Source organism: Rattus rattus, chromosome 7 (assembly GCF_011064425.1).
Source record: "Rattus rattus isolate New Zealand chromosome 7, Rrattus_CSIRO_v1, whole genome shotgun sequence".
In the NCBI taxonomy this organism is placed as follows: domain Eukaryota; kingdom Metazoa; phylum Chordata; class Mammalia; order Rodentia; family Muridae; genus Rattus; species Rattus rattus.
Window position 1 is genome coordinate 25,706,460 of NC_046160.1, and position 20,557 is coordinate 25,727,016.

The 20,557-nt window shown below is 50.7% G+C and overlaps 1 protein-coding gene across 1 annotated transcript in view; it reads right to left on the reverse strand.

Annotated features, from left to right (window-relative positions):
• Positions 1-2,084: 2,084 nt before the first annotated feature.
• The window catches only part of Klhl29 (kelch like family member 29), a 306,652-nt gene continuing 288,179 nt past the window's right edge, over positions 2,085-20,557 (reverse strand). Inside the window, exons 7-14 of the mRNA XM_032909187.1 lie at positions 17,869-18,071; positions 16,514-16,773; positions 14,221-14,419; positions 13,895-14,077; positions 13,511-13,691; positions 7,079-7,272; positions 6,765-6,909; positions 2,085-4,305 (exon numbers count right to left, since the gene is read on the reverse strand). Of these exons, the coding sequence (XP_032765078.1) occupies positions 4,122-4,305; positions 6,765-6,909; positions 7,079-7,272; positions 13,511-13,691; positions 13,895-14,077; positions 14,221-14,419; positions 16,514-16,773; positions 17,869-18,071 (1,549 nt within the window). The 3' untranslated portion in view covers positions 2,085-4,121. The remainder of the gene's footprint in view (positions 4,306-6,764; positions 6,910-7,078; positions 7,273-13,510; positions 13,692-13,894; positions 14,078-14,220; positions 14,420-16,513; positions 16,774-17,868; positions 18,072-20,557) is intronic.

Here is a 20,557-nt window from a genome sequence, read left to right on the forward strand (position 1 = left end):
ATCAAAACACATGTCCATGTCCAGGGATTGGGGACATAGTTCAGTGGCTTAACCCTGGATGTGATTTCCTAGTACTGCAGAAAAATAAAACAAAAAAAGAAAAAGGAAAAGAAACCCATATGCATAGCATATCTACCTTTTATTACAGAAGTAATTATAGAATTACTTATAATTATATAAATTCTTGAAAAGAGGAAATAATAAATGCTCGCAATCCCATGAGTACAATGACAGGACTGTACACTGGTTATCTTGTATAGACATAAGGGTTTCTGAGGTAGCTTGGGGAAGAAGGACCCTGGTCTTGGAGTTGTTAGAGCATCTCTAGGCAGTCCTGCAAAGGAGGTTCTTCTATGTACACTTATACACAGGCATATACATCTCCCACCATTGCTGCATATCTTAAGCTACAATCTTGGACACATATGAATTTTCTTTGTGTGTGTGTGTGTGTGTGTGTGTGTGTGTGTGTGTGTGTGTCTTTTATACCTGAATCTTGAGGATCCAGGGCTTTGAGAGCTTAGCATGGTGCTCAGCACATCCTTAGTGTTGACGAATAAGTGCCACTCATGCTCCCACGCCATTGTGACAGAATAGTTGGTGATCTTTTCCCAGAGTTTGTGTCATTTCTTTATGGCTGTCTAGAAGTGATTTCTCAGTGCTCCTCCAGCTCATGATACGGGGTGCCCGATGCCTTGCTGGCTGTCCCTCTGCAGAGCCCTCAGGACTACGTCAGAATCTCATGCTCCTTCTCGGCACAGCTCTCCCTTATGGTCTAGGGAGCTAACTTACTCAATGGCTACAAGGTATGACCTCATTCATTGTCAACTTCTGGTGCTGAATTTCCATTTTTACTTTTGGACTCTGCTTGCCAGCACCTTGTATTTATTTCTCTCTTAGGTCTAACACCTTAACTAACATTTCCCAATTGCATCACCTAGTTTCTCTAGTGAAGATACTGTTTTACGGTTTATCACACAAGCAATAGACACTTCTGCGGATTGCCCTCTTATTTTGAAGTTCTTAAAACACAATGTGCACCGTCTTCTCATCCTCTTTGTTAGATCAGGCAGTTGTGCCTCGACAGTTCTCGTGGTGGGTCTCCCAATCCTGTGGACTCATCTGTCTTTTTATGGTACAGTGGAATCTGTTCACCACACAGAGTTAGGTATAAAACACAGAGACCCTTCATGGACCACAAGAACATGTTCCTTCATCTAAACAAATGAAATAGTTAAGAATGGAGCTAACAGACTGCTTTTTATCACAGGTTATGTCACCTTTGTCTTCATGGTTGGCTTCTTCTAGACAGTCTCTGTCCTTCCTTGCAGGATGGATGGTCCTAGGGAACTAGTGACTTGTCAGGAGTATGGTCTACTCATCCCAAGGTTTCAGCCAAGTTATTAGGAGAGCCCCTCCTCTCACTTCCTGTTCCCTTTACTAAGCTTTTGTTTCCAAGGAGACACTAGGTCTTGGTAAGATTTAGGGATTAAGGACATGGGGGCTTCATGTGGATGACTATGGTGGAAAATCTACCCTCTCTTCCCAAATTTCCTTCCTGACAGAGGCATTTCCATATTGCATGCTAAGTAAGTAGCCTTGCCTGGGCATGGCAAAGTGGTCTGTGTGATGGATGGTGGACGAGAGAACCCTGCAGTACCAGCTGAGGAAGCAGGGAGGTCACCCTGCCTGGTTCTTAGCGTGGAAATCACACTTGATTTTCTTCCTGGAGGAAGTGTCTTGAGAAAATAAAAAAAAAGGGCCCCACCCCTCGGCAGAAGCGAATGGGGGTAAAAGCAAGCTCTGGATCTTTCAGATGCATGGCCGTGGTAAGACAAGTACAGGAGCTAAGGGGCCAGTCTGGGTCAATTCCATGGTATCTCAGAGTCTCTAAGTCAGCTTTTGACATCCAGCCGTTCCTCACTGGAGGTCACTGTTCATCTGTCCCTTTCCCCTTCTCTCTCATCATCAGAACCTACGCGGGCCACCTGTAAGAGGACACACACTCTTGATGACCAAGAGGAAGAGCAGGAGTGTGGCGTCGCTGAGGCAATGGCGATGGCACACAAAGACATTGTGTTGGCTTCTGAGTCTAGATCTATAAATATATTTATTATAATATAACAACTTAACAATAAACATATACTATGTACAATACCATTACAGAGAACCCTGTTTTATATCATTCACAGAAATAGCCAGTTTTGCTCCAGTGTGATAGATGAGGAGAGAAACGGAATTTCAGCATCATCTGCGGAGTCTTGTTGACCACTAACACCTCCCTTGGAGGCAGACGCACGCCAATGCTCATATTCGCCCTGCCCCAGGCAGTTAGAAATTTGTGCTCCAGTCCTTGGGTTCACACTTGCACCCTGTTTGACATAAATACTTTAAATGACATACAATGTATGTAGTTTTGTGCTTATTACTCTTTTTTTAAATAATAAATAATATTAAAAACTGCATAACGAAGCTCGGTATCTTGTCAAGTGGGAGCCACACTTGTGATGCTAGAAGTTGATGCCTGTCGTTAGGACTGGAATTTTGTGTCGTCCAATACTGAGTGATGGAAAGCGCATAGTGTCTCTTTCTCTCTGTCAATGGTTCTTATCAGGAAGTGATGGCGAGTCGACTTTCCAGGTAGAAAAATGGTGTGTATTTGGTTACTAACTTCAACTAAACAGCGCGGTGGCGGCGGCCTTCTTCCTGCCCTGGAATGGAAACTGATGACCGGGTGAGGTTTGAGGGTCTAAGGACTTAATGGGAAGGCCTTTCTCTTTTGAGCCTCGTTGGGACCTCTCCTGGCTTCCCTTTTCTCAGGTTACTATGCAACGAGGCAACAAGAAGAGTGTTTTCTGCTTGTGCCCCCTCAGGCCGTGGCTGTCATGGCTCGTCTAAGAAGGCTATCCCCATCCTGAGAGCTCTCGTGGCAGGTGCCTTCAATATATAGCTATAAATATCAAAAATAGTCTCCTGTGCTTTGTAGACATTTCTTCTCCCTCCCTCCCTCCCTCAGTCCCTTTCCTGGGGCCTGGGTCCTCAGCTTTACCTCACAGAGGGAGCTGGACTGGTGTCAGGAGCCAAAACCATGTTCCTCCAGAATAGACCCTTCCTTCTGACAATGCCCCTGCAAGGCATGGTCTTCCGGGACTGTCTGGGAGTTAACTTTTTCCAAAAATAAAGTGGGGGGCATGGCCCACCTCAGGAGAGATCCTCTATTCTGCACATAGAAAAATGAGAGCCAGTGCCCTACCTCTGGCGCTACCTACAAAGAGCTTTGGGAAGTCCCACAGCGTTCTCCCTCTTGTGGCCTCCTTCTCTCGGTACTTAAAAATAGCCTTTTGTGTATCAAGAAAATGCCTTGGAAATCTAAATAATTCATACTGGCTAAGAGAAAGCTAGTGTACCCGCCATGTCCTTTTGCAGCAAAACCATGGTAGAAAAACCCATGAAGGACAGGCGGCTCTTCCCAAGCGACCACTGCGGCTGCGAGCCCTGGCTCTGCACGTGCAGCTGGCCCTCTATCCCGTCTGGTGGCAACGAGCCCCTCTCCTAGGCCTTGGTGCTGCGCAGTCCCATCCCTCTTTTTTCTCTCGGCCACTTGAAAGTGTAGATAGGTTTAAAAAAAAAAAAAACTGAAAAATAAAAAAAAAAAAAAAACCTTAAAAGTAGGAATCAAAGTGATAAGGACACTTTGACCTTATTCCAAAAGAGCGTGATGCCCCAAATTGTCACAGGATAAACTGATCTATGGTGGTTTAGGGATCAAGCTTGCTCTGCAAGAAGGAAAAAAACAGCTTCTCTCCCAGTTGAAAAATATGTGAAACTATTGCACCGGGCAGAGTGAGTGCCCTCTGTTCAGAGCAAGTGCCTCAGCTGGCCAGCGAGCCTGGGCTCCGTGCGTTCCAGGTTCCCGCTGCCCGGAGCACTGTGCCCCGCTTCACCCAAAAGGCGAGGATGATTTTCCTACATTCAATGTAGAGAATATTCGAAATGTTAGCGCAGTGAGTTTCTTGATTGTGTTTTGTGGGCCTCTTGTTGGTGTCGAAAGGTAACCACGGCGTGTGGTAGTCACCTCACCGGACTTGTCCCATAGACTCGTCTTGGGCTTCCCGCCGATGTCAGCCGCTTTGAATATACTTCTTTATCACGACACAGCCGTGTCTGAACACAGGACAGGGCATGTGGGGTAGGAGGGTCCATGTGTTGGTTGTGGGCTCGTAGGCTTCCATGTTGCCCAGGGCTGGTCCCTCACTGCTCACGATGCCTCCGGTTGCATAAATTTTACCATCAAGCACCACAGCACTATGAGAGGGAGAGGTGGGCAGAGAGTTAGGCCTTGAATCTCCATATTGGTTCTGGAGACAAGTCCCGACACTGTGCTGGCTGGGGACCCCGTGGACTCTCTTTGCACAGGTTATTTGGGGGTCTTGGCTCTTTTTTAGCCCCCTAACCTGGGCAAATAAACAACGAAACAACAATGTAAAAAAAAAAAAGAAATTTAACTCCAAGTTTATCTCCCCCAGCCTTGGCTCCTGGAATGATGACTGATTACTTATTAGTAAATGCATTGGCCATGTGCCTTGGCTCATTCCCTGACTGGCTCGTAACTTAGTTAGCCCAGTTAAACTATCCTGTGTCTAGCACTTGGTTAGCTCCCTCTCTTGAGGCCCGGCCTACTTCTTTCTACACGGCTTCTCTCCATCGCTTTTCTCAGCATCTCCCTGAGTTCATCTACCTGCTGGTTTATAGCTGTCTCTTCGGTCTATCTCCCCTGCATTCTCTTGAATCTCTCTTTTATTCTCTCACTATTTCCCAGAATCCTGTCTTCCTGCCAGTGTCCCACCTCCTATTTCCTGCTTCAGTTCATTGGCCATCGGCTCTTTTAATTGACAGGGGATGTTTTTAAGAGATTCCCTCTACACAACAGCTAGAACATTTTCCTCATAGGAACACACAGGACATCATGCAACACTATTCTGCGGGGAGAGATGCTCATTTCCATTAGTCTTCTTCTCAGCAAGGCTGAGAAACTGAGGGCAGCTGCAAAGGGGTTGCTTCTGCCCATCTCTGGGCCTTCACTGAGCTTCTTTTCCTCCTGTGCATACAGAGTCTACTGACTGTTGGGAACATAATTCAAAATGGGTTAAATCTACCCAAGTAGCAGACCTACAATTGAGGAGCTTTGCAGTGGCCCAGGGACCTTAAGAGTCCCACCTTCCTCCTTTCTCCTCCGTGTATGTGACCTGGGTTGCTTCCACCTGTAACTCAAGGACTAAGCATGCTCTGCAGGATGACCAATAGCTCTACCTGAACCTGTCCCGAGTGACACTCACTGACTGGGGAATGCTATCCCAGCCAGCTCTTCCAGAAGTCCAGGGTTCTGCTCTTTCTGTACTTCTTTAAGCTTTTCTTCAGTAATTTTATTCTGTGTATTTTTCTTGCATGTATGTATGTGTATAACATGCATGCCTAGTGTCTGCAGAAGTCAGATCTCCTGGAACTGTAGTTATGGATAGTTGTGAGCCACCATGTGGGAATCAAGCCCAGGTCCTTCGCAAGAGCAACACGGGCTCTCATCTACTAAGCCACCTCTCTAGCCCTGCCCTTGCTTCTTGATGCGTTTCAATTATTGCTCTAGCATGTTTCTAGCCCCAGCATTTTCCTTCATTCCATCTAGTGGCCATTTCTCTTTGACTAGATCTCGAAAATGGACCCAGAAGTTTTCCAAGGCCCTGAACAGAACACGGCCAGATGTCGAGATTTCTTATCAGTCACTGAGGCTTCTATCAGGTTCTCTTCTAGTTCCTTGCTACCCTGGGTGTCCATGCTCCTCTTTTAGGGCCAACTATTTCCCTGTTTCTCTCAAAAGGCCCAGTTTCTACCCACCCCTGCTACTTAGTCTTCCCTGCTACTTGTAGTCTCCGGTGAAGCATGGGCCTCTTCACCATTGACTCAGTACTGCAGTTAGACCACAAGTGGTGCTGAGGGGATAAACCTGAGGAATCGCAACTCCACCAGGAGCTTCTTGGTTCTTTGTTCTGTCAGAGGAGACAGACTTGCTCAGGCCAGAGAAGCTACATATCCAAGCTGTAGTACCATGTGAGGAGGGAGGGTTTTTATCTTCTGTAGTAATGCAATAGGTACTCAATAAATGCTCCTTGTTATTGCCTCTGCATAGGTAACAGGGTATCTGGGACCTGTCTCATTCTTTGTTCCTCTTAGATCATCAGTAAAGGACGAGGCCAGAAGAGCAAGGACTGGGAGCCTGAAGTCAGTGTCCTAGGAGCCAATCTGCGTTCCATCCCTTCTTTCCCTGTGTGCTTTCATCCAGTCACTACCCTAGAGACTCTAGAGCATGTGTGTCTTGTGCTCTTGCCCGGTCCATCATGGAGCTCACACAGTTACCAGAGCATTTCCCTCAGAGGCCTTGACAAGGCACCCTGTGGGGAAGCTGGCCTTGCTCCTCACAGAAGGGAGGAGAGCTTTGACGTCTCTTCCAGTGTGAGATATGGAACTACAGTGTGAGGACTGCTTCCATCACAGGATACCTTCACAGGTGCTCTCGGGGGCTCCGCACTGTACTCTAGCCCAGGCATCCATTTCTGTGGGTAGTTAGGAGGGAGGGCCATTGCTCCAGGTTTGCAATTGCTTGGGGTCTGGGGAGGCAGTCAGTCCTGCGACCATGTTTCTCCCGACATGGTCACCCGTGCACCCCTCCCCTGCCTCACTCCTTCACAACCCCAGCTGAGGTACCCCTTCACCTGCAGAACTGCCGAGAGTGATTCATGTTTGGCCCCGCCTTGATGTTGCCTTTTTCTGGGTCGTAGATGGTGGTGGCTCTGGCATAAGCTCCTCCCAGGATGAACACAAAGCCATTGAGGGTGACAGCAGGTGCATACTTGTTGTCTGTGAGAATGGCAGAGCAGGTGGTCAGGGCATGAGGATGTATGGCCCCTCCTCTTTCCCAGTAGTGTTTCCAATAGCACTGTGTCACTGATTGCCCAGAGGACAGGCTGGGGGACAGGAGCAGCCTGAGCCTTGACTGTCTTGCCCTTCTCTAGGCATTGGTTCTTACCTATCATTGGGGACTCGATGAAGCTCCACGTGTTGGTCTGTGGCACATAGGACTGGAGGACGCCCGCCGCTCGGCCCGCCTCATTCACCCCACCAAACACGTAGATCTTACCGCCACACACGGTGGCCGCTGCTGAGTGTACCGCCTTAGGCAGAGGGGCTACTGCCTCCCATTGGTTAGTGATAGTGTCGTACCTATGAAGAGGAGAAAGAGAGAGTCCTTGTGCAAGGCAGGCCACAGCCTGGGGCAGCAGCACACGGGGAATCCAGCACCTGCCTTCTGCCTTCAGCATCAATGGCCTAGCCTAAGCCCTTGGATAGAGACACAGGCTTGAGCCACTTCCAGGTGGTGCTCCAGACTGGTGTTGCAGTAAAGGACAAGGCCAGAAGAGCAAGGACTGGGAGCTTCACTGGGCCTTTTGCTGCCTGCCAGCCTTAGTGTAGATCGTGCCCTTGCTTACATAGTGAGCATCTCTGGGGTGATGGTGCAGCCAGTGTCCACTTGGGGACACCAGGGCGAGCTAAGTGCCATTTTTACCTTCAAGTGGGGAGGTGGTGCAAAATCCAATAGTAGTGAAGGACGGTGTGTCATGATGATGGGGGGGGAGGGCAACAAGCACACAATAGGACAGCCAGCTTTCTCTCAGAGGAGGGCTAGCCTTCTCTGGAGAGTGATCGGGGTTGGGCCTGGAGAGGTGAAGGAGCTATCAATGAACAAATGGGGTCAGGAAGCTCACTGAGGGTGAAGAGGTAAATGTGGACCCACTGGTGTTTGAGGGGCACCTAGTGTTCATAGAGGCTGGAGGCTGGGTAGGTTAGAAAACCGTACTGCCAAGTTCAGGGACTTGGGCTTTGGTGCCCTGAACAGTGGGAAAGCCCTGAAGGTTTAAGCAGGGAAATAATACAATCCAAACAGACGAGAGAGAGAGAGAGAGAGAGAGAGAGAGAGAGAGAGAGAGAGAGAGAGAGAGAGAGAGAGAAAGAGAGGGGTACTGTGGCTGCAGGGCAGGGAGGCTGACTCAGGGAGAACAGTTAGACTAGTCACCCCACAGGAAGCTTAATGAGAAGTAAATAATGAGTTTGGGTCAAAGGCTGAGGAGTGTGAGGAACTGGATCCAGGAGAGTTGAGGTACATTTGCTGCAGGGATGCTGTAGCTGAGAGGGTTGGGGCTACATAGGGTACTTGAGGTCTCTGTCTTGGAAAGACTGGAGAGGAAGCCAGCGGACAAAGAAGAATTCAGTTTTAATCAGTGTCTGCGGGTCCCTGTCAGGACTGCATGGTGGGCAGTTGGGTACGAAGATCTGGGTTGAAGTTAGCATTGGGGTCACCAACACAAAGTGGAAATGAGAGCTAAGGAACACACTGGGGAGTACAGGTGACCCTCAGGCTGAGGGTGAACTCTGGAGAGGATGGGTTGTGAGGGATGGACTTTTGGAGCAGTCAGCCTGAGGTCATCAGCCTGCAGCTGGCAGCTGAAAAGACAAAGAGCCTCACGTGTGGAAGGTAGGGCTAAGGGATGGAGTCTTGGGCAGATCAAGGTGTTTTTGAGGGTGACAGCGCTGTGGGTGAACTGAGAGGTGCTGAAGGCATTGCATGCGCAGTGAAGACAGAGAAAGCAGACACAGACTTCCGAGGAAGCTGAGCCCTGAAGAGGGCAGAGACCAGGGTACCTAGACAGGAACATGGAATCCCGAGGTGGCTTTTTAAGTAGAGTCCTCTTCACCAGCGTTTACCAGGCACCTCTGTGAGAAAAACATCCTGGTAACACAGTATATCAGCAGGATTCAGGAGTCGGGTAGAAGACCCTCTGTGCTATGGTTATCACTGCCTAGACTTCCTCTCCTCAATTAGAGAGCAGAAAAATATGGTGGTTAGCCTAAAAGCTGGGGTTTTGAGGAATGGATTATCTGTGTTTTTAATATGGAATTCTAATTCTTCATAGTAACTGGGTTGCACAGTTCTCCGTATGTGATCAGCTGCTTCTCCTGAGCCTATGAACATAAACTCTGGCACAACGCTGGTTTTGTTTTAGTGGCGGGGAGCATTAAGCACATTTTTTTATAGATAGGAAGAGGTCCAAAGGCTCGAAGGAAAGTTAGCAGCCAGGATCCAAATCTGTGCGCTCTGCATCTATAGATGCCGTCAGGAAAAAGCTGAAACATTGTATTTGTATTGAGCACCTCCAGATTTTCCATTATTCCCAAAGCAATACAGTGTAACAGCTCTCTACACAGCACCTGCATTGTATTAGGTATTGTAAGTAACATGTGAAGTGATTTGAGGCATCGAGAGTCTACAGCAGGGTGTGCACAGGTATTTGGATGTGGATAGTGTGGCGTTTTAGAGGAGGACTTGAGCACTTGCAGATCTGGGTCTACAGGCATATGGAACTAGTCCCCTGTGGGTCCCAAGGGGACTTTGAGCAAGTATAAGCAAGAAAGATGGCACACGACTGAGTCCCAGCATTTAGATGTTGACCCAGGAGTTCAAGGCCAGCATATGGGAAACAGATCCTATTGAGAGAGATGAGAGGAAAGGAGGGAGGGGTGGGGCTGGGGGGAGAGCCAGAGAGAGTGACAGAGAGAGGAGGGAGAGAAGCTAGAAGAGAGGGAACACACAGTTGGGGACCACATGGAACTCTGATGAGCCCCTAACCCTCCAGCCTATGGGAATCTGTCATTTGTCCTGTAGGACAGGACAAAGAACTGAAGGCTCCCGGGTCCTGCATGGTTTCTGATAGATATAGCAGATGCTAATTAGACTAAATAGAGTTGCGAGCATGTCAGCAGGAGAGAAGTCAAAGAAGGCACAGCTGCAGGCACATCGCTGGACTCAGCAGAGAGAGGTGAAAGTTTCCTTCCTTCCTTCCTTCCTTCCTTCCTTCCTTCCTCCCTTCCTTCCTTCCTTCCTCCCTTCCTCTCTCTCTTTCTTTTTCTTGAGAGAGGGATGCATGTAACCCAAGCTGATCTGGTAATTTCTAAGTAGCCAAGAATGACTATAACCTCTGAGATCTCCCAAGTGCTGAGCTTACAAGTGTAGACAACCATTCCTACTCTGTGGTGAATAGGGCTGAAATGCAGGGTTACCTTCATTCTATGTGAATACCACACCCCTGGGACATTTGAGTTCTCATTCCATGGCCCTATTTACTATGGGAAGCAGGAGGTGGGGTGGACAGGAGAGCCTGTGTATGGTTGAGGAGAGAGGGGAGGAGAGCTGCTTGCTTTTGAAAGGAAATGGCTAACGGGGCAGACCCAAGAGTACCTTGCAGCACCCAGGGCTGGTGGAGGCTCGGCTCTCCAATGCATAGGAGGGCTAGTCTGAAGGATGCTAGGACTTCCCTTACCAGTCCCAGGGAGTGCAGGGAGATGGGGGAAGGGGCAGAGGGAGAAAGTAGGGCCGAACAGATCTGCTTCACATACAGTGCAGAATGAAGGAGCAACGTGAGGGAATAGAGAAGTCTGGACACACTGAGGGAAAGGAGGAGGGGACAGTGGCTGGCACGAGCAGAAGTGGACCTACGGGGGCTGGCCAAGGGAGGTCAGCGCCATCCTCCTGCTCACCAGTATTTCTGCTCACTGTTCCGAGGACTTAGCTGCCCTCAATGCTCCTGCCTGACTGCAGCTGCCCAACACTTACTGTAGAACTACTAGCACACTCATTTCTGCTCCATATGTGTCTGCACCCAAAGCAAGGGCCTGAGCCTGCTCCCTGTGACACCAGGGAGTTCGGTCAACACATAGTCCTGACCAGCATACGGCTCCCATGTTCTCCCTGTAAGCCTCCTTCAGATAAGAGCCTCAGTAGCTCAGAGCTAGGTACTCTGGAGAGAGGGTCTTATGTGCACTATGTTCTGGTTCTTGAGTGCATGGGGAAGGGATTCCATGTGACTTCTGCTTCTGGACTTGGGTCTAAGAAGCCGAACTCTCTTATAGGGCAGCCATGGCCGATGCCATTCAGTTGTAGATGGATGATATACAGCTAACTCGTAATGGAGTAAGTGTCTTTTCAGGGCAGTGTCAGAAGTTCAGATATCTGTTTTTTAAGCCAGCATGGCAGTGAGCCAAAGAGCTTCCACAGAAAGAGCTGGGAGATGAGAAAGATTATGTGGCTGTTAGTCCTCAGTCTTTCGGCATAATGACACATTCCGCCGAACACAAATTTCCTGAGAGTTTGTTATTCCAGGTGGCTGATTGCCAAGCCCTGAGCTCTCCCGTCAGCTCAATCTGTCAGCTTCCTGCTTGAGAAGGATATGCTAATGACATGCAAATGACCCAGCCGAGTGAGGCGGTCCGCTATCATTTATGCAGTAACCACAGCTCCTGCGATATATTGCTATAAAATATTAGACCCGGTTATTTATATAATGATATAATACAGGTTTGTCTATGGCGCTGTTGTTTTAATCTATAATTATGTAATCTTGCTCTATTCCTGTAACACAGCAATGTAATATAATTATAATACACCATATATCTCATTCATTATCAATATAATAGCAATTTGTACCATTAGTGCTTCCTGGGGAACAAAGAGCCCTCATGTCTATCCCCATTAGACTGACCTTCCTGTCACCCTGAATTCTCATCACGGCAACCACGTGGCACAGAGACCAACTCACCCAAAGGGGACTGACTGCTCCTTGGGTAGCAGTGGGTGCCTTTTCCCCCACACCCTCCGCTCCCTCCTCATGGGCATACAGCCATAGATGACAGATCTTCATGGGCTAAGGGAGCACTCAGGGTCCCTCAGGTCTCTCTGGGATCCCCAGCCGCTCCTTCATTCTCAGGTGCTTGGAGCTGACATTTATTTTCCAGCCAGCTGGAAGACTGGGCTCCACGGGGAAGGCCTGTACAGGCAACCCCCTGGGGCCTCGGGGAACTGCTTCAGGGCCCAAGAGAAGTGAAGGGAGAGGGGATCGTCTCTACCTCCCCGACGGTGAGTTTGATCCTTCAACAAATCCCTGTATTTATCAACAAGCAGAACTTTGCAAAATGAATAATCAGCACGTTAGGAGATTAAAAATAGCTGACAGAGGCAAAGCAGGGTGACACCCAGCTCAGCGGACTCCTCCATAGCAAATGTCTCCCTGCTCGTGTGTTTATTATTGGGTGACAAATGACTGGAAGCCGATCCTTCCAGGGGAGCTTGGGGGCACAGCTGGACATGCAGCAGGTTATGCCAAAGACCCCCCCAGTGTTAGGGCTGGTCTGGGTCCAAGCACAGTATTAATATGCTCATCACCACCCAGGGACTTCTCGGTATCGTTAAATCAATATGACAATTAAATGTTGTTACCAAGCCATCTCTGGCCCCACTTGGGGGAGTTAAAAGCCCACAGTGAACATTCAGAACCTGTCTCACTCCGAAACCATTCTAGCTGGAGCATTCATCAAGTGTCCAATTAGCTACCCCGGGGAGGCCAAAAAAAAAAAAAAAAAAAAAAATCAAATCGAGGGGTATGTGTGGCTTCACAGGCAGAAAGGATGTCACACTGCAAAGTGTGCTTTCTGGTGGCAGATAATGGTGTGGGCCAGGGTAGGGGGAAGAGTGAAGAGGGGCTCAACTGATCAGAACTGGGGCTACAGCCTGGGGCCAGGCCAGCCTCAAGTGCCACTCTCTGGGGTACCAGTTTCTCCCAAAGCCAAGACTGACGTCTTTCTTCTCTGCTAACTGCGGTCCTCTCCCAGAGGTTCTGAGCGTCTTCTTCGAGGTGGCTCACCCGTTCCTTTACAAGAGCAGCCTCACTGGCTCAGGAGGAGAGTACCTTGGCATTTCCCATCCCAGAGCAGTACCTGCTCCAGCCTCTGGCCCTCAGGCCTCTGCCTGACTTACACCACACCCTCAACAGCCTAGCTGGGGTCAGGTGGGAGCCAGCCTGGGACTTGTAACAAAGTGCAGGCTACCCTCTAATCTTGGTCTCGTTGGCTTAACAATTTTCCTCTGGAGAATCCTAGAGGGCTGGCCAAGCTGTGCCCTACACTGCTTAGCTGGTGGGTGTTTTCTCCACCTGGCATCACACTGTAACCTGTCATGCATGGGATGCAGGAAGAATATGTGCAACCCTTACGTGGTTGGACAAGGTGGCACGGCCACTGGCATTGGCCATACGTGGGACGTTGGTTTAAGCTCCTGAATTCTAATATTACTCAGGCCTTGCCGTCTTCTGTGTAACCCTAGCCAAGCTCGCTCATGTCCTTCCATGATTGGTCCTTGGGGCCACCACCTTCTGTTAAAATGTCCTTAGTGACTCGTGAGCTCACATCTTGTGCTCATTTCCTTTTGCTGTGTGTGATAAGCCGGGAATGGGCCAGATTATAGGCCATCAGTATCAGGTAGGTGTTGCTAAGGGGAGGAGGAAGGGAAGAATGATGTGATGTTAGCGTCAAGTGACTGCTGGCGATGCCAGCGCAGGGACCGTGGCTGCCTTACCTCTCTACGTGGTCCACGTTGCCTGCCACTCCAAGTCCCCCAAGAGTGTAAATCTTCCCATCGTAGACAAGACTATTGTGGCGACAGCGAGGGACAGTCATTCTGGAGACCAGGTTCCAGTTATCCAACAGGGACATGTAGCACCAGACATCAGCCAGCGTCACCCCTGACTCCATACCACCTGTGGACAGTACGGGGGTACACAGAGCAGAAGGGGCTGAGGAAGAGCTGAGGACGGGGTGCCCAGCTCCCAGGACAGATGCAGGAGGCTTTATTTGAAAAGCAGACACTCTGGGAGGCCTTGACCTTCCTCAGCCCAGTGTGTGGACAGAGGCACCTTTGGGATGCCCATCCCAGTTCCCACCCAGCCCTCGGGAGCCTCACCTGAGAGGTAGATGTTGTCCCCAGCACTCACTACACTGAAGAACTCGCGGTCATAGAAAGGCAGCGAGGCCAAGGGGTACCACTTGTTGTTCTGTGGGTTCCAGCAGGTGACAGCCACCAGCGAGCGCTGGGTCATCCCAACCATCTGACGGCCCCCAACCAAAACGATGACCTCGGCCACACCTGTGGGGACATGGATGGGTACCCTTGGGACACACCCTGACACCGTCAGCATCTGTGTCTGGATCCTCTCTTGGGGGGACCATCTGGAGCCAGCTGACTCTGTGGTATCTGCAATTTGGGGATCTGGGCGTGTCCCTTGATACCTGCAGAGAGGCGGGGCCGGGTTCGCGGTGTCTGCATCTCCTGCCGGGCATGGGGTAGCATGTGGTAACGTTTAGCCTCATTGACCAGGTCCCGACAGGCTTCCGAGGACTTGATCAGCTCTTCGTTGTCCACTACATTGAGCAGATAGCTGGGGTGGATGAACGGGAGTCGGACGGCAGCCAGGAGCTCCGCTGCGTACTGCGGGATAGAAGGAGTGGGATTCTGCTGAGAGGAAGCCACCTCTTATGGCCTGAGTGGAGAACAACTCCCCATCTGGGTGCGTCTTGGGAGTGCACACTGTCCGGAGCACTAGACAATGGGATGTCATGGAGGGCTAACTGGAGGCCTAGCAGCTGCAGCCAGCCCCAGAGTAGCCTATCCCTCTACCCCTGCAGCCTCGCATCTCTACACTCCACCTGTGCCTCGGAGCCCGCCCGCCGGCACGTCAGACCGCCAGGTGGCCGAAACCGGGCGAGAGGGAGCCTTTCAGTCTTACAGAGGTGTGAGAGTGACAGGGAGCAGGTGGGAAGACCCAGAAGAACTTAAGTGAGATGACGCCTGTCAGCTGCAAGGTAACCGTGACACCTGTGTGTCCCTACTCCCGCAGCTTCTGAGTGGTGTCACCTTGTCCCATCCTGGCTTTTGGACGCTCTCGTTCTTCTTTCAAGGCTTTTCCGGAGCCGATGTGAACTTCCCCTGTGACAGGTGAACGGCTCACCACTCTACCCACTTTTGTCTCGTCCAGAGGCTGAGTGGCAGGAGTAATTGGTAGCCACTCTATACCCTACGTTAAGCTTGTTACCAGAGCTGCACAGGCTGATGAGACTCGGCCTCTGATCTAAAAAGCGCTCGCAGATTTTTGGGTGGTTGCTAGGGCTGTGGAAGGCACAGAAGTGAGAGGTGTCACGGGGAAGATGATGTCCGAGGTGGAGGAGTTCGGAGACTTCTGTCAGGTGGTGGGAGCAGGTGTGGGGGGCGTGGAGGACATCTAGAGGCATGAGAGAGAGTGAGAAGGGACTTGATACTTGGGGAACTATTCTTGGGCACAAAGGGTCTTCTTGGAGGGATACAGCACTTAGCAGACGGGAAACAGGGAGATCAGGGTCTCTGGGCAAACCTGGCTGAGCTCATACCACGCTCTGGGCTGTAGATGTAGACTCGAGAGTTGTAGGGAACTGCGGCAGTCACTGTGACTACGCAACTTCAACTCCTTTCTTTGAAAGAAAAAAAAAATACTTGCCTGAGGGGACAAGCTGGTCAGGGGAGGAACCCCCTTCTCCTGAACTCTAAGGACTCAGTGGCGGGGTTGAGGCGGGGCAGGGAGCCATCTCTGTATCTCTCATCTTTGTCTCCAATCTTTCCCTCCCTTCCTCTTCCCCTCTCTGCCTCCTCCTCTCCCCTCCCCTCCCTTTCCTTCCCCCTCCCTTCCCTTGAGTCAGTCTTGCAGCCCAGGCTGAAGCTCACTGTGGGTCAAGCCTGGCTTTGAACTCCCAATCCTCCTAATTCTACCTCCCACGTGCCGGGGTTACAAGCACGTCGCCTTCTTCTTATGCCCAATGAACTGTGCCAGCCCTTGTGACCCAGCACTTGGCTTCCATGTGCTCTGGGGTCCGACTTCCTGGACTCTGCCCTGGCTGCTCGGACCCCTCCACCATTCTTCCCAGTTGTTTATTATTCAGAGTCTTCCTGTGGCTGCCCTACCTTCCCGGTCCTCACCACAATAGCCAATGGCCGTCCCTTTCTGCACAGGGCCTCCAGTTGGGGCTTTCTGGGTGTGAATAGACCGATGAGCTCCTTGAGACTTGGGTGACTACCTGGGGATATTTTCCTTCCTCATGGGGATGCTTACTCTGGCTTTTCTGTCTCCTTTGGTAGCTCACCTTCTCCCTTGTCACACATGTAGTGGTTTCCTACTTCCAGAATGGTTTCTGTTTGCTCTCTACTCACTCAACAGCCAGAGTGTATACTCTGACCTCCCGGGACCCCATTTGTCAGGTACCCATTTTTCTGTGAAAGACCCATGCAATCCCCATCCAGACCCTGTGTCCCCTTGGCAAGTTGGAGACTTATTCTAAGCGGAGTGGAAGTCCTTAGGAGTCCTCTGGAGACAGAGTCTCATCTTCACCCCCACCCCCACACACCCTCCCTGGAGAGGGATGTGTGCTAGACTTCCCCTCTCTCTTTCATTATTTCGGACTTCTCTACAATCCTTGCAGCCCTGCCCCCCCTTCGCCTTCCTCCGTCCTTGTAGCAGATCCCACCCCTGCAGGGACCAGGCGGAGCATGGCGTACCTGTGCGCGTGTTGCCGGGTCCTTCTTGATCCACTTGATGACAGTTTCGTAGACCAGCTCCTCGGCCTTGGTGTTGAGGCTGTCATTGGAGACGTAGGCGATAAAGTCGTCCTTAGAGATGCTGAGGATCTCCTCCTGGGCCGCCACCTCGGGGAAGATCTGCAGCGCGAAGGCCTTGGCCATGTGGTAGAGCTCACTGCACTGCATGGCCTCAGCCATGGCCAGCACCCCCAGACAGTTGCTGGCAGTCAGCTGCTTCTCTGAAGGTGAGAGTGAATGGTCACTGATCTAGGCATCCTGGACGGATCACCTCCTGTTCCCATCACCACCCCTGGATCTTCCTTTGAACCCAACCTGTTTCTGCGTGACTCTGCCTCCGGCATCCATGGCTGTTGCTGGCCCTACCTCCTGTGACCCTGAGCCTCAGATTCATTTCCTAGGTTCTTCTCTGCCCTGATTCATGTGGGCCTCCCAAGGCCTAGTTTTAGACCATAGCAGAAAAACCAAAGCTGAGGGATGGAGTGAGCATCTCCCCTACCCATGGAGGGAGGGCTAGGGCTTCAGGGTTTGGGCCTGGGCTGTGGGTAGTGGCCACATTGAGATTTATGAGGTCTTCCTTCATGGCAAACATGTCTGATGTCACAGACACCTTTAAAGCTTGTAAACAACAGCCCTCACGTATCAATCTGTTGTCTCCCACGGCCCCTAGAATCCCCTACTCCATCATCTAGAACCTGGGGTCTGGCTAGCTGGCTCTTTTGAAATCTGCCTAGCAGCTCTTTCGGGTTAGAACTGAGTATGTGCCACCTTCTGCCACTATGGCTCCAGACTCTTCCGGATTTATTAACTTCCTCAGTAGAACTCATTTGATCTGTTCCCACCATCTGGCTTTTCTTTCTGCATACCACACCCCGGGCTGAGGGGTTTTCTGTGATGCTGTCCTTGTCCCCCTACTCCACAACTCCCAGCCCAGCTGAGCAGTATACTAAGCTGTATAAAGTGAGTATGCTCTGATCAGGGAGTCTCGGGGTTGAGCCCCATATCAAGATCCATCTCTTGCAAAACAGCTCTGGGCTTCCAAGGGTTAGATCAGATGATCTGGTCTGTCCATGCATCTGGGAATGGATATGTTAAGGGGGAACGGAGTGTGTGGTCCATTCATTCAGGGCTTAGAGGGCAGGGCAGAGTGGTGAGGTCCCCCCAACCCCTGCCACATGCAAAGGCCTTTATACATCTTAGCGGCCACTGGTTCTGGCAAGGACACAGGGAATCCTTCAGGGCATGCCGTTCCATCACATGCTCAAATGAAATCTAGATATCCTGGCACAATCTGGGGGAAGCACTGGTCAGCTCACCAAGAAAGGACACACAGACTTTGCAGAAGGTGTGAAACTGGAACTTGCTGGCCGCCTCCAGCAGAGTCTTGGCATTGGCTGAGTCGATGACCAGCGACCCCGTGTAGACGAACTCTAGCAGCAGTTCCAGTACATCAGCCTGCAGGTTGGAGAGCACCAGCTCCAGCTTCTCCCGGCTGCCCTGGCTGCCGTCCTGCACCGACCTAAGGCACAGAGACCAGGCTGTCCTCACCTGTCACCCCTGCGGCCACTGCCGCATCTTTACAGGGCCAGATCTCCCTGTACACCTCAGTCACGCCCTTCCTCTTAGGACTCAAAGGACACAGCAATGACACACCTGAACCTAATGACCTGACACAGGATCTGAAAGAGAAGGGTCTGACCAGAGGTGCCCCAAAGAACAGAAAACCCTGCTTATTACTACTCGGCATATCCATGCAAAAAAGATGCAAATCAAAAAGCATGAGCTGTGGATGGGGACGAGGACCAGAACTGGCCACAAAGGGAAACAATATGGTTCCGCCCCATGCTCCACCTGGTGTCTAGACCACATGGTACCTGCAAGCCCCAACAAGCAGAAACCACTGCCTCACATGGCAGAATCTCCTCCAGGTTGAAGATCGAAGAATCCTGATTGGCGGGCATTCTAGCCAATCAGGAGACTTCCTTTGAGCACATCTTGAAGACTAGAGCCTTGGAAGGCTGACCCAGGAAGTCCCCACCCCCAACCCCAAACTTTCCAGAAATCATATTGTTTCCTTTTAGGCACGGAAGGGAAGCCCTTCATGACATTGCTTTGAAACTGAAGACAAGACGAGATAGACGGACAGAATGGTTAGAGCTGGGGAGGGGAGAGGGGAACAACCAAGGACTTCCGCCACAGACAGCCAGCAGCCATGACCTGGGGCCTGGCCCGGGGCAGGGGGGCCCTCCTGCCACATGGAACACGGGGTCAGAGGTCAGAGTGGCCTGCGTGTAGAGTGTGCATCGGGCTTGTGAACTAGAGTGGGGGGGAGCGGGGGAGGGACACAAATATATCAGTATGTTTATATCTGGTGTCTACAGAAATACAAAACCATTGCAAAGGCTCCTAAGGCCTGGCAGCCGCTCCCTACAGCTGGACCTGGAAGGAAACAGATCAGGTGAACTGAGAACACACCAATACAGAAGTGAGGCCGGGAGGGGAAAAAAAACCACCCAGAGCGTTAAGTCAGGAGGCAGGTTTCTCAGAGGCCATCCACTTGACCACCCCAACTTGGCTACTCTCATCAGACCAGCTTCCCTCACTGAGCCTGGCCTGACTGGGGCTGTGGCAAGGAAGTGAACTCTGCTGCCCACCCACAGATTTCTGCAAAAGCCAGGGGCCAAGACTCTTGACACTGGTCCCTTGGGTGCACCCGGGGCAGGAGTAGAGGTGTGCCAATACTTGATAAGACAGCAGCTTGGCTAAAGAGGCTGGGGGCAGCTACTGGGTGAGTGGATAAAGCATTATGAGGGAGCAAAGGGACCTGGATACCCTGTTCACCACTGACGGGCCGATATCCTAAACCCCTCAGGCCCTCAGCCTCCTATTCTGCAAAACAAATTGGAAGTAGATGGTGCCTAAAGTTCTGTGAGGCTCAATACTAGAGAAAGCCCTTCCCAGGAGACTGTTCTACTCACAGACTTCAAATGCTTAGGCCTTCAAAGCCCAGACACAACCTGCAGTGTGCAGGTTACACTGAGACCCTGAGGCCCAGTCCTTTTCCACAGACGGCTCATGCAACCAGAGGCCCTACGGTCTTGTACTTCTATGGCCTGAACAAACCAAGGAAACCTGAGGAAGCCAAAGTACTGGTCATAGAGAGGGTCAGGGCTGAGGTCCACATGTGCTCACTCAGTTGCTAAAGTTACCTTACACACATGTGTTTTGCTGTCAAGATGGATTCCCAGGCTTGTGTGCCTTGGTGAAGTATAAACATAGCTTTCAAGTGCCTCCTAGAGACTCTGTAAATCCTGGGTATCCCAGGCCTCTAAGGCTATCTGGTCAACCTCTTGCTCCAATCTTGGCTGTCTCTGTGTTCATCCTAATGGCTTGGCCTTTTCTCTGTACTTCTTAGTATCTGTGGAAGTCATGCTGGGTCAGTTACTGTGTGGCAGGGCTGATGGGGTCAACATGGGCTGCACACCTTTTTCAAGATCCCTTTCACTATTGCCACCAACAATTGCCAGTCCAGTCAGTGTGTCCCTGCATCCTCGGAAGAGCTCAAAAGAGCAGAGGTAGGTCTTCAGGGAATATGTACATGCACACACACACACACACACACACACACACACACACACACACACGCCACATCTTTATTAGTAACCTAGTTCAAGATGTAGAGGAGGCATAGGAGTTTGGATATTCCGCAGCACATAGGTGGCATCTAGTGGCTCATTCATGTGTAGCTCAGAGAACGCAAAGCCATGAAAGGCTGGCAACAACTCTGTCTCTGATCATTAGATCATTGTAGTTCTAATTAGTTCTCCTTAGGTCTCTCTGAACAGAGGCCCCCTAGGGGACACCTCACCTGATCGGTAACTCCAATCATGGCTATAAGGCTGCATTCTTCACAGGTGTGAAGAATGTTCTGTCCTCCATCCTATTCTAAGCTGGTTCTTGAGTGATCTGCTGGGCCCTGAGAGTCATAACACGATTGTACAATGC